The following is a 14,264-nucleotide window of genomic DNA, read 5'->3' on the forward strand; positions in this document are numbered from 1 at the left end:
CCTAATGCACTGTGATGGATACTGATAAACTGAGCATCCAGAAAATCAAGGTATCCCTTGATAACAGAAAATTATCAGCTAACAGAATTGAAAAATTTTAGTGCCATAGCAACCAACTTCACAGACTTTAAAACTGAATTAGTCAGAAGATCAAAAAGAAAAAACTATTTTAAAGCAAGATTTCAAATAAAAAGGCAATTACCTAGCCCTTTTATTCATCTAATTCTTTGGGGTATATTATTAGGAAGAATAACTGCAAAGCTTTTTCCAAAGCAAGCATGCATTTTCCCAAGACCAAAGAAGCAGAATCCACTGGAAAAGTGGTGCATGCATGCAGGGAAGCTACGCTATAAAGAACACCTAGTCATCTCTGTACTAGAAAACAAATACAGCACTTTATTTGCCAAGAATAATCCCTCTTCAAAACATTCTGTTCCAACCATGACAACCCAAAGCAGCACCAGAGAGATCTCCTTTCCTCCAGTACAAGGGAAGGAGAGAGTGCATGCAAAACACAGCCTAGCTGTACCTGCCTACTGTAAAAACAGACCAAGTCTTTGCTTTTCAATAGATTCAGCTATTTGGCTCAGGAAATCACCTCCCCCAACAGGGCTCTCTCACTGCACCCTGAGCCAAGCCCAGGCTGCACAGCCTGCATCAAACTTTATTTTTTCCCTTGTATTTCCACTCCTTTTCTCCTTGGTATGCAGAGCTGCAGCAGGCCAGCAGTGCCAGCTCGCTGGAGGAAGCAGACCTGTAAGATAATCTCTTTTACTGAGCCAAACATCCCAGGCCAAACTGATACACAACCAGCTACCACAAGTACCAGCCTGCCAAGAACAGCACAGAATTAAGAAAAACAAATCCACCTCAAATAAAAAACACCACAAAAATAACTGTCTTTGATAACAAAAAGGATATGAAGGGCTAAGAACCTGTGCTCAATGCTCTGTTCACAAGACAATCAGTGCAGCACCTGGAATGAGAGAGACCTTCCCCTCTATTCAGCTCACACATGGCTTCAGCAAGAAGAAAAGAGTATTTTTAAATATTGCTGCATCCTGAGATGAAGCCAAAGGCTGATGCCAAAGTAACCAACCTAAAAACAAATCAAACTTTTAAAGTATATTTAGTATTTCATTTAAGACTTAACTACAAAAGCCAGGAGGAAACTGGGCTTACACTATCCAAACACAAGGGAAGAAGAGAACCTCATAACAAAAACACAGCTAATCTCGGGTAAGAAGCCAAGCCTCAGGAGAAAAACCTTCAGTGCTCCTTGTCTTCCTGTTCCTCATGTGTTTTTCTCCTAGGTCCAGCCATTCTCTTCCATTGATTTGGATAGTCCATCTTCCATTTCATGAATTTTAAAAGCAGGAGAGACTATATTCACAATTCAAATTAATTTGCATGTACCACAAAGCATTGTAAATTCTTCATTAAATTCCACTTAAGACAAAACTGTATCTGAAAATTTCTACTTTGGATGTCACAGGCTTCAATCCATACAGCCAAGTTACAGAGTAATAAGTAACTCAACCTCTTAAAATTGCAACACATTTTTCCTTTAAGTTAGCTCAACTCCAACTATATTGGTAAGAATTCTCCTTTTATTTTTCTCAGGAAAGTAGCAGTTCTTAAACTCCTGTGTCCTTTTCAGATTGTGAATGACCACCAGGTCAATATCCTTTAGAAAGAAGGGAAAATGTAAGCAAAGCCCTTGGCGAGGCTTAAGGTACATCTTTCAGGTTTCTGATCATTGCCTTTAAAAAAAACCAACCCTTTGAGTGTTGGTATCTGAACCAGCTGATAATGCTGTAGGCACTGCAAGAGTACCACTGGAATACTAACTGCCTGCTCCTTTGCAATAGTCATGCTTAGAGAACCAGAACAGCCTCCATCCCACAACCACGGACTTACCAACCCAAGAAACGGGGAGTTTCTTAAAATTTAAACAGGCAATTACTTAAAACAGCTCACCTGAAGGCCAGGGAGAATGCCTGGGGATTCTGGGGAAAGAACACCAAAAGTGCTGAAAGAGATGGTCAGCCCTGCCAGGAGTGTCCTCACCACCTGCATTTCCTGAGAACTAGCCTAACCTCACACTATGTTTAATCCACAGCTCTCAATTACTTAGAGCTCTGGACAGGTAACCAGCGTTTGCTGCCACAAATGAGACATCTCAAAAAGGGAACTTGAAATGCCAGCCTCCATCTCTGCACAGGAAAACAGAGAGATGGAATAACAGGAGTATGTGCTCAAATATAACAATGTCATATGTCGAGTCAAACAAAACCTTTGACCTTGAACTCAATAAATTAGGGAGATAAAAAAGAGGAAAAATAAAGTAAAATGAGCTACTGTGACAGATCACACTCATCTACCTCAGTGCAAGCAAAAATATTCAGGGAAGCCTTTACATTTCCAATCCATTTACCAAAAAGGCAGAAACATTAGACAGGACAAAGACTGGGAATACACAACTTTTCCTACAATTACAGTATAACCCAAAGAGATGAAGACCCCAAGCATGCATTACTGTCTGGTTTCTATTCTCCATCTATAATTTTAAAACAAGTAATTTCACTGGCACTATTTGATCAGATCACTTAAGGAGTTCAGGTACACACAGAGTGAGGAATAAAACATTTAAGTGGAAGAAATATGACAGTTCCCATCCTGTCAAATGGTATACACACTCCCCAGCCCATTAAGTCACATCAAATGAATTTTCTGGCCTTTTACAACAACTACAATACTGAAATAACAAGAAAAATACTATTCTTGAAATACACAGCCTTCATGATAACTTGTTTTGTTCTTAATCCAATTTGCAACACTAGGAGAGTCCTGGTTTTTTCCAAAAGGCAGAGCATTAAGGCTCAATTACACTGTCTTTGCCATTAAGGTGTTACCAAAGAAATGGAACCACTCAGGATGAAGAAAGTAGCAGGAGGTCAAAACTTTGATCTCTAATCCCATCTTAACCACAACTGTTTGATCTTAGAAAAAAAACTTAGCCTTTAATGCATTAACATGATACAGAACAGTATCATGCTATAAATATTGCACAATCTTTATAAGGGCAATGCTCAACAATTATGGTATCAAATTCACTCACCAATTAACCAGATGTAATGTAGGTACTAAAAGTAAAATTATGCTCCACTAGTAAACCAGATAAGAGACCCATGGTGGATAAGATTATTTTCATCCCTTTTAATGTTTCCCACCTCAAATTCAACAGCCTGGTCATGCTTCAAACACAAATCATCACTAATCAAGCAAAAATCGTTACCTAGCAAATATTTTAATATTTCATGGGTTTATTTATACTTTAACCACCATGCAAATCAGTTCAACAGGCAACCCACAAAAAAGGGCTTAAAGGCTACAGCCTATGTTCAGTGAAATGCAAGCTCTGAAGTCTTTCCAGAAACAGGCTCACAACCTGAATTCTTTCAGGAAAAAAGCACTTTGGAACACAATTTTTAAAAATAAACATATACACTACCCTTTTTCTACTCTTTTTATATCGTGGCACAGAATTATGTGAATAATGATTAAAATCTTGATGACAAAATTTAAGTCACTCAAAACTGTAATATGTGCATAAATACTTTTAACTAGAAGGAAGTTAATTCATCTGCAAAATGCATCAAAAAATGGGGTTTATTCTCTTTTCTGATTATGGTCAAAAATGTTTAAACTGAGCAGCTCTGACTATGACCATTTCCTTCTCCAATCAAGGAGCATCCTTCTACTACAAAAGGAAAGACGACTCTGCACTACATTAATTAAACATTTCTTTGACTCAGTGGAAAAATCAGTGGTAAAAAATATTTTATATCAGTCTGGGGATCTGACTATTTTTTCTTCAAGAATTCTAAAAGTACACAGTGCTTAAATAACTCTTTTGATAATGCCTTAAACTGACAGTCTACCAATAACCTCCCCAAACCAAAACATTACAATTTACTATTTGGGGGTTTTGTTTGGGTGGGGTTTTTAATTTGTGTAGGGTTTTGGGTGTGGAGTTTGGGGTTTTTTTCATTGTTTTCTTTGTGTCAGACTGTTCTTTACTATTTGTGTTAAACTGCTTCTTTCAACATTTGCCTTACAAGTTGGGCTCCTGTACCAGTCAATCACTGTACTCAACACTCCTGCTCCTTCAGATGCAGAACTACCCAAGGAAAGCAAGGGGAGATGCACTGCAAAGACATCCACTCCTAGAAATCAGCAGATACTGAAACCATGTGATTGCACTCACGCTGACTAACAAAACAAGCCCACCTTCTCTTTATATTTTATGGACTCAAAAAGAATGTTCCAATTAGTTGCTTCTCCTAGTTATTCATATTTAGAACTGTCCTAGCCTGCTTTGTATAACACTAAGAAAAGTCAATGGAAAATCCTCATAGTAACACTCCCAGTTTCAAACTGAATTTTCTCTCCTTTAGAGAAACATTTCTTATGAGAAAAGTAAGATTACCTTAAACACCTAGAGCCTAAAAAAGGCTGCTTCTGCAGCCTAACTGCATCTAAAAATCTCACCTGCTACTTGCAGCAGTGTCCACACACTGTCCTCACTAAGGGCATCACACACAAAACAAATCCCCCAAACCTTCATTTACTACAGCCTGACTGGTTTTAAATGGGCTGTATGACTCAGACTAGATCCTCACCCATTTTAAAACGTAATTGTCACTTTTCTGGTATTGTCCAAACAAGCAGTCAGATGCTCTAGAGTCAAAAGTAAAAGTTATGTCAACAACAGCCAACATGTCACTTATTTCCTCTGCCGTCATCTCCAATGCAAAGGAAATGTCTGAGACAACATCCGACCCCATTCCCAACCAGCTGAAATGGTACCCAATATTTACAACTCATAACTTTTATTCACAGTATAAATATCAAGTGTTGAACAGTAGGGATACACGGAAGTCAGCTATTTTACTTGATTTCTTAGAGCAGCACCCTGTGAAGTCATTTTCACATCAGGATGCAGCCCAACCCATCGGTGTTACTGGGGGCAAACTGTTGAGAGCTAGGACCAGCTGACAGTGCCCTTTGCAGGCTGACAAACAAAGACGAGGCCACAGAGTGGCACCTTCAGAGAAAAAACTCGATCCAAAAGAGCCCTGAGATGTCCTGTCAATGCCTGGGATGTCCCCCAGGAAAAAACTCACCTTCGGCGCTGGGCACCAGGCAGCACTGCAGCTAGACAAGAGCAACAGCCAGCAAACTACTGACATCAAGGTGGGAATGGGAAAAGGAAAACCACAAGCAGACATAACATTCAAGGAGTGGAGTTCTCAGGAGATATGCAGAGCCAGCATAAGGGTTTGTACTTGATGAAAATAAAGCGTGATGCAAAACATTCCTTCACCTTGGATTTGATCTTATCCCTGTCCCTGCACAGCCCTGGGTACCAGCCCTGCAGTCACCCCTCTCTGTGCTTTAACCCAGGAAAATGACAAAACTATTCCAGCAGAAAACCAATAAACTAGACCTCAAAAGGGTTCACCTCGCTAAAATGGCAGAAAACCAACAAGCACTGGAACTGTGAAAAGAGTAGGGAGGGGCTATGCAACTGGAAAGAAAGGAACAACAAGAGCTTGCCTTTTTGGCAGGCTGGCAGCTTGTGAGCCACTGCCTGTGAGGTCAGCTTCCGAGATCCTCTCGGACAGGACGCCTCGCTAAAAGGGGGGCAAAGGATCCCAGACAGGTGAAAGTAACAGCAAGGGGCAAGTTATTCACAGAGCACATATGGGAGAGTTTCATACCTGTGCCAGATGCTGCAGCAGGACTCATTTAAAACACCTACCACGAGTCTTACTAACTACCCACCCAAAATTGAAACATGAAGTTAGATTAAAATCTAAATTAGTTCTGCATTTTAAGCCAGAAGTAATCACTGACACTTACTGGTTCAAGACTTCCTTCGATTAGAGTAACCATTGCCACTGCCATCTGCTGTCCCCATAAAAACGGATGAGAAACGAGCCCAGGTTTTTCCTGATCACATTCCCTATTGGGCAAAACACCATTAACACTGACCCAGCCTGGCATTCCCGGACTGTACAGCAGAGAGGCCAAGAATACACAGACCTCGAGACCGGGACGGCTCACTAAAGGCACGTCCCCCAAGGGCTGCTTCAAAATGAGCCCAGGAATGAATTAAAAGATGGAGCTGGAAGACTCGGAGGAAGCAACTCAGTTTTTTCTTGAACTGGACTTAAAACTGCTCACCACAGGTGTTTGGGAAAAACACAGATTGCCGCGTTAACCTCCCCATAAAGTCAGCTAAGTCCAACGATTATACATCGAGTTTCATACACGCACAACCGAGGGCTGGAAAGCAGCCGCCTCTGCAGCCGAGTTCTGGGCGAAGGTGGGAACCCGAACGTGAAAAAAAAAAAACATCTCAGATCTGTGCTGCTACGAACACGGCTCCTTCACTCCGCGCTGCGCGGGCTGGGCTCTCCCAGGGCTCTGGGAAGGAATAACCCGCAAGGCACCAGAGGCACGACACAAAGGCATCCCCAGCTCTCCCTGCCCCAGGGCGCTGCGCGGGCGGCACCGCCGAGCCCCGAGCCGCCGAGGAAGAGCCGCTGCTCTCCGGAGCCCTCACGGCCACCCGGCAGGCAGCTCGCTCCCCTCGCGGAGCTCCGCAGCGCGAACTCCGGTGATTAAACACAAACCACGAGGGCAACGCGGGGCGGCGGCGCGGCGGGGCGCGGACCCGGCTCTTTGTTCGCCGCCGCGGGCAGGCCCGGCGCGGCCCCGGGCCCGACCCTCACCTCGCGGACATCCTGCAGGCACTCGAGCACGGCGAGGTTGTTGGCCCAGCTGTGCTTGGAGCAGAGCCGCACCACGTCCTCCCGGCACACCGCCTCCTCCGACAGCTTCCACCCGCTGCCCGACCCGCCGCCGCGGGCACTCCGCGGGGCAGCCGCGCCCGGCCCCGCCGGCTGCCCCGCGCCGGGCTGAGCGCCGCCGGCACCGGGAAGGGCGGCAGCAGGGCCGGGCGCCGCCGGCCGCGCCGCCAGCGCCAGCAGCAGGAGCAGCGCCGGGCCCGGGCAGCGGCTCCGGACACGTCCGCACGGCGCCATCTTGGATCCGCCACCTCCGGCGTCCGCCCGCCCACCCCGCGGCACGCACGGCGTATGCAAATCAGCGCGCCCGTGACGTCGCCCCCAGCGGGACGCGCCCCTTTCCGGGTGAGAGGGCGTGGTCCGTTCCGGCCCCTCCTCCAGCACGCGCCGTGGCCCCGCCCCGGCCGTTGCCGCCTCAGGAGGACGAGGCGCCCGCTCCGGGACCACCGCGGCTCCACGGCCCCGACGGCCTCGCCGCCCCTCCGGGCTCCAGCACCTCCTTAGCGGCCCCGCAGCCCCTCGGCGGCCCCGCAGCCTTTCAGGGGACCCCGCCACCTCTCTGCGCCCCCTCACCCTCTCAGCCGCCTCGGATCCCCTCAACGGTTCCCGCAGCCCCTCAACGGCTCCCGGATCCCCTCAGCGGCCTCCGCGACCCCACAGGCACGCAGGGCGACACTGCCGAGCCAGCGGCGGTGCCGGGACGCGAGGAGCCGAGCCTGGGCGTGCTCAGCCGGCACCCGGTCCCGCACCCCCCTCAGCAGGTGCCCCATAGCCGTGGTGAGTTTTTGCCCGAAATCTCATTTTCCACTCGCACTTCGGCTGCCCGGAGCCTGAGGAGGCAGGAGACGTCATGGGGAAACTGAGCTTTGCGGATGACAGTGTGAGCGAGCTGGGTGAGGAACCAAATCTGGACAAGGATGAACAAATACAGAAATACAAAGAAGAATTACAGAAGAATGAAGAGAAGATGCAGGCGATCAAAGAAAAAATTAAGAACACCGAAGAAGAAATGCAGGAGATCAAAGAAAAAATACAGAAGAATGAAATAAAAATACTGGAGTACAAATCAAAAATAGAGAAGATCAAGGAAAATATATGGAAGAATGAAATGAAGATACGGATGAAGAAAGGAAGACTAGAGGAGATCGAAGAGGAAAAAAGGAACAATGAAGTACAAAAAGAGAATGTAACAAAAATATGGACAAACAAAGAAAAAATACAGGAGCTTAAAGATAAAATACATAGGAACAAAGAAAAAATACAGCAAAACAAATTAAAACTACCAAGGAATCCAGAAAAAATACTGAAGAATGAAGTGAAACCAGAGAATGAAATAAAAATACGTAACAACAAAGAAAAAGTACAGGACATCAACAAAAAAATACAGAGCATCAAAGAAAGAATAGAGGAGATCCGAGAAGAAATGCAGAAGAACAAACAAACAGAGGACGCCAAAGAAAAAATACTAAAGAATGAAGAAAAAATACAGAAATGCAAAGGGAAACTACGTAAGAATTAAGACAAAAAATTGACTGGCTGCTGAAACCACAGGAAATCTTTAATAAAATGCTGACATTCAACTTTCCTGCTGTCATTTCTCCATGCTGAGTGCCAAATTATCAGCTGGACTGATCTTCTGCCTATGTATGGATGCACTCCTGGCCCCTGCTGGGGCAGGATGCAGGGCTGGCTGGAGGGGATGGGATAAATCCAAGAGCCTGGCCCAGCCCTGGGGCAGCTGTGGGGAGCAGAGAGGTGACCAAGGGCAGAAAACCACATTTTGGGGGTGCCATGAGACAGCTCATTTTTGAGGTTGGTGGGTTGGCTGCACCTCCTGCGCTGTCAATGCCAGGCACTCAGTTTTGGGGCTGGGGTTTGGCATGTCACACTCCATAGTGGCTCTGGGCTTTGTCCATGGAAAGGGAGGGAAACAGGCTGTAGGTGTGATCAGGTCTGCAAAACAGGGTCTACAAGTTCCTCCTAGAGCAATAACTGGGATGTGGATGCTGAATTTGGTGATGGATCATCTAAAAGCAGTGTTTGCAACCACACAGCCCCCTCAGAGCAGCGTTTTGGGAATGCCGCAGCCCACTTTGCCCGAGCAGCCAGCCAGCCAGCCAAAAAATTTCACAATAAATAAATACCTGTTTGAGTGCTGGGGCAGTGGCAGCAGGGGGACACAAGTCCTCCAGCAGCTCAGCAATCACAGCCCTTCAGATGCCCTGCCAGCAGCTCACTGGGCAGCTCACAGACCCTCCTAGGAATGGTTTGTCCCCAAAACTCAGATTTACTTCCAACAGCAGATGGAAATGGGGGACTGGGTGAATCCCACCTCAGTTCCCCCCCTGTTGACTCCAGGAGCAGTTTTCCCAGCACAAGCTGGCATCAGGCCCAAGGCAGAAGCTTTTGCCTGCACCCAGGATGCTCCATGGCCGTGCCAGGCTCGGTGGGGTGCTGTGAAGCAGAGCTGTGGGGCTGCTCCCTCCCTGCCCCAGGCTGCCTCCTCCTGCCTGCAAGAAACCCTTCCCTTGGGAATCTGTCTCACCCAACCCAGGAGCTACCAGAGCACCTTGAGCCCCGTGTGGCCACCAACCTGCAGCCATGTCATCCAGGTGAAGGCAAGGGCAGCAGAGGGGAGAGCAGAGTCTCCATGCTTCTTGTGTTTGAATGTCACACTAGGACACAGCGCTTGGGAAAGTGGCTTTGTGCTGGCACCCAGGGGCTGTGCAGCTGGGAACACTTGAAAACAAAAGCCAGCAAAATCCAGCCCGTGCTTGGCAGCCCATTTGGTTTAGTGAGAATTATTTGAAGAGTTAGGCCAGTGCAAGAGCTGGCTCTGCTCCTTCATCCGTCACAGGATGAAGACAGAACAGAGCAGTGGAGCTGGGTTACAGCTCACTTCTTTCCACCTTTGGGAGATCTTCAGAGACTAGTGTTTTCCTCAAGGAACACCTTCTCCCAACCTTAGATTTTACTGAGATTTTACTAATCCTGTGTTCTCACTGTTAAACAGGCATTCCATAAAAGAGCCCTATGCTTACCATGTCCACACAGTGAGTTAAACAAGGAGGAGGTTTTTCTTTGGGCACAGCAACATCTCTGCCTGTGTGTTAACCCCAGCAGCTCCTTGCAACTACAGCCCCTCTCCTTTGGCAGAAATTCCCTTATTGCTTCATTTAACCATTTTAGCAGGAAGGCTTTCACCCTCTGGGTGTTGCATTATGAGGTTGCAGTCCCCTGCTTTTGTAGTGGGCAGCACTTTTCAGTCTCATTGCCTTGAATAAGAAACCCCATTTTTATGGCTCCAGCTTTGCAGAGCAAGGCCAGAGTGAGCTGAGCTGCTGGGACACCTCTCACTCCTTCCCAGCAGTGTCCTTGCTCTCCAGCTCACCACTTCAGGGAGAACAAAAGTTCTTCCTCAGTCCATGCAAAGGAGCTGCTCCAGTTTTTAATTGGATACAGACTGCTTGCTCCCATGTGGCAGTTCTGAATCCCAGCTTAGCCTCCACTCAGTGCCCTGAGGCCCTCTCCCTTGTGTGCAGCCTGGCTCAGCTGCCTCCCTGCAAAGCTCTGCATCCCCCAAAACCCCAGCACTGCCTTTCCCAGTGGGCAATCCTACCCACCAACAAACCCTGCAGCAGAGAGCCGAGCTGAGCTGACATTCAATGCTATTTCTTGCTGGCTAAGGCAACAACCCCAGTCTGGTATTTCGTGGTTTATTTGCATGACACACACAGGTTCAGCCCCACTGTTTCATGTTTTCTTGTAGGTCAGAGTCCTGCAGTGCTGCTGCTCATCCACATTTGGAAATAAGCAGAAGACCATGGAAATACTTAACTTCCAAGGAAGCTGTGGACAAAGAGGAGACCATATTTCAGCTACAACCCTGTGAGTATTGAGCGCAAGGGGAGCTTTGTGCCTCTCAGGCACAAAGTTTCAGCCTGACATGACCTTTGTTTTTCCCCAAAAGTGATGCTGTTGACACATCTTTGCCTCACAAACCCTCAGAAGCCCCAAGCCATAACTGCAGAGACTGTTGCCCCCCATATTGATGCAGATCTGTGTTGCAGTTAGCACCTACCATTAGGAAAAAAATATATGGGCAATTTTCCAGCCCATCCTCCAACCTGCCACAATTCTTTCCCAATTCCACTTATGCTTTCCCAAGCACTCAGTGCTGCCAGCTTGACTCCATCAGAAGCTCGCTCCCTGTTCCGTGGCCTCTGCTGCTAGTGGAAGCACCAAATTGGACTTGATGCAAGACCAAAGCCCCTGGACCCTCAAATTAATTACGCTTCACAGGGTGGGATAATTACTGAAATTAGTTTGAGAGATTTCTTTTCTCTTGACCAGCACATGCTGGAAAGAGCATGCTACCTGTAAAGTTTGTCTCAAGGATTTGATCAGCTTTCTAGGACATAGATCCCCAAATTCCCTTTTCTTTTGCACTTAGAGGCACTATTTTCACAGAATCGCAGAACATGCTGAGTTGGAAGTGACCCAAGTGACCCAAGAATCAGCAAGTTCAAGTCTTAGGCCTGCACCATCCCCTAGAGACACACTATGTGCCTGAGACCATTGCCAAATGCTTCTTGAACTCTGTCACTGTTGGTGATGTGACCACTTTCTTGGGCAGCCTGTTCCAGTGCCCAGTCACCCTCTGGGTGAAGAACCTTGTTCTGACATCCATCCTAAACCTCCCCTGAAACAGCTTCAGGCCATTTGCATGGGTCCTGTCACTGGTGCCCACAGAGGAGAGATCAGTGCCCCTTCTGTTCCCCTGATGAGGAAGTTGCAACTGCAGTGGGGTTTCCCCATCTCCTCCAGGCTGAACAGACCAAGCGACCTCAGCCACTCCTCACATGGCTTTCCCCTCAAGGCCCTTCACCATCTTCCTCACCCTCTTTTGGACACTCTCTAACAGCTTAACAGCTTTTTAATATTGCAGTAAGCAAAGCTGCACACAGGACTCAGGCTGAGGCTGCAGCAGAGCAGAGCAATCCTGTCCCTCGCCGGGCTGGTGACGCTGTGCCTGGACAGTTTGCCACAGGCCCACAGAGCCCAGTGCTCTGTAACACCAGGGCACCCAGCTCCAGCTGCCATCTGAGCCCAGCACACCTCTTTCAGCAAAGTAACCCGAGCAGGAAGCATTTCTGCCTCCTCAGCAGTATGTCTAAATATCTTTAACTATCATAAAAGGAAACCATGATAAACATCGTTATGGTAAGTGAGGGAGGCTGTTGACATCAACAAGCCTGAGTGCTCACAGGGGCCAAGAGCAGCTCGGCTGAGGGCAGTCCTGCTGCTGAGGCATTGTCACCCCCTCTGCTCAATTTTCCAGGTGACTCTGCAAGACAGCTGAACTGGTTTTTTTCCCCATGAGCTGTTTTTTCCCCATATTCTCCCTTTCACAAACCAGCAGAAAGGTGAGTCTTCTAAGGAATTTACTGCCTTGGTAGAAAATCTGCAAATCTACAGAAGCAGAAAATCTTATCACGTCTCCTCACAAATGGAAAAGGAGAACTAAATGAAATCCCACAGGGATGCTCTGGAAACCTCCGTGTAACAAGGTTCAGTTTAAGCTGCTTGTTTCACTTGTTACATTGCCAGGGTTTAATCCAATTTGATTTGGGACACAAAGTAGCTGCTTTTTTACCCTCCAGGAAGCAGCGAGTACAGCCAGAGCAGAGCAAAGCACCGGCCTGTCCTGCCCGGTGTGCACAAACACACACTCCAAGCTCTGCTCATTTCTGGGCTCACACTTTGCAGATGACCATTTCTCATCCGCAACATTTTTGATTACTTGTCAAAATCTCACCAGAGTCCCTTCAAAAGCTAAAGCACCGGGGTAGGTGCTATGGCAGCAAAGTTCCTTGATGTGGAGGCTTGGAGCTGGCTGCTTCCTCACCCTGTGGATCACCACAGCCCAACACCAGATCACCCCTGTTAGAGGGGCATGTGGAGGACAGCCCTGCTCCAAAAGCATTGCTGTCCAACTCCAGCCTCCTCCTCCCCACCAGCCACCCCCCAGCACTACCCTTCCAGAGGGAGCAGCAGGGCTGGATTGTTGCCAACCAAGCAGCCACCACAGGCAGCTCTGGCCAGCACTGCACTGTCCCCCAGGCCTGCTTTCACAGGAGCTAAGATTCCAAAAGGTACTACCCTGCAATAGCCTGGAGAAAAATATTTTAAAATGCCCATGCACAGCTAAGAGCAAAGCCCTGTCTGCAGGAGCCACATCACCGCCTGGCTTTACCTATCACCTCACACCAGATTTACTACAGGAATTGCCAAGGGGCCACCCTGCACCACGATAACAAAATCTTCCCAGAGACAGAGGCAGAAATAGCCACATAGTGGCTTCGTGCCTGAAACACCAGCAAAACAGCTCAGCCTCTCATGACAGCTGCCCTGCACAATGCAGAGACACTGATTTCTTTCATCCTTGCATCCCAAATCTGCCCCTTTGACTCCAGACAGAGATGAGCAAATATTTAATTAACACATTTGACCTTTTATCAGCACCCAATGCTGATGGCTTCCTGCACAGCAGTTAGGTGTGGTTTCCTGCAGCCTGCTGCAAACTTGGGAGTAGGACAGTGTTACAAGGTTTCCTCACTTATCTTTGAACATTTTCTGACATTCTAGGTTTGAAAACTGAGAATGTGAAAGTGTCATCTTCCATTACTTTAATAGCATTTAGGTTTGTATCTCTTATTTCTGTATGGTGGCATAAAGTAGAAAACAAGTGTACCCAGAAAAACAAAAATCAAAGGACTACCTAGAAAACCAAAACATTTTAATTCTTTTTCCTGCGCATATTTAAAACTTTCCAAATTTCTTGTGGCAAGAAGGAGTTGGAGTTGACAAAACATAAATGATGCCTCAAAAAAGCTGAGAACAAGAAGCTCATTGTACTAATATGGCAGAGAGCATCGTGCTCCTTCTGGTTTAGCTGTTACCAGAGACCTTCTCACAATATCATTGTACCAACCCTTAGTTCCTGATCATTGTTAAAATGCCAAAAATTCTCATATCAGTGAGTTTTCATTTAAAAGACATCCCATGTGTGTAGCCTGACCTCGCTCAACCCTTTTCTTTCCCCTCACCTGGCTGGATCAGGATGGTTCAGCGAGGACTCATTCACTAAATACCTCCATTATTTCAGCCTGAAGCTCAGTGTGACCTGGAAATAATACAAAGCAATAGAAACCTCACCTGCATAAGGCAACCCTCGATAATGCTCATAAGACATCCAGTGAATGTCACTGAGACCTACTTTCAAAGTACAGCAGCACCATTTATATTTGATAATAATAAACATTTTATTTTTACAGTATAAAAATAAAGGAACAAAATACTATACAGAAAAATATAAAGTTAAGT

General features: G+C 46.8%; 1 protein-coding gene across 1 annotated transcript in view; it reads right to left on the reverse strand.

Annotated features, from left to right (window-relative positions):
• Positions 1 to 7,135, reverse strand: part of GLG1 (golgi glycoprotein 1) — a 77,251-nt gene extending 70,116 nt beyond the window's left edge. Inside the window, exon 1 of the mRNA XM_064387295.1 lies at positions 6,804 to 7,135. Coding sequence (XP_064243365.1) covers positions 6,804 to 7,115 — 312 coding nt within the window. The 5' untranslated portion in view covers positions 7,116 to 7,135. The remainder of the gene's footprint in view (positions 1 to 6,803) is intronic.
• Positions 7,136 to 14,264: the final 7,129 nt, after the last annotated feature.

This window comes from Passer domesticus, chromosome 12, assembly GCF_036417665.1.
Source record: "Passer domesticus isolate bPasDom1 chromosome 12, bPasDom1.hap1, whole genome shotgun sequence".
NCBI classification, from domain to species: Eukaryota; Metazoa; Chordata; class Aves; order Passeriformes; family Passeridae; genus Passer; species Passer domesticus.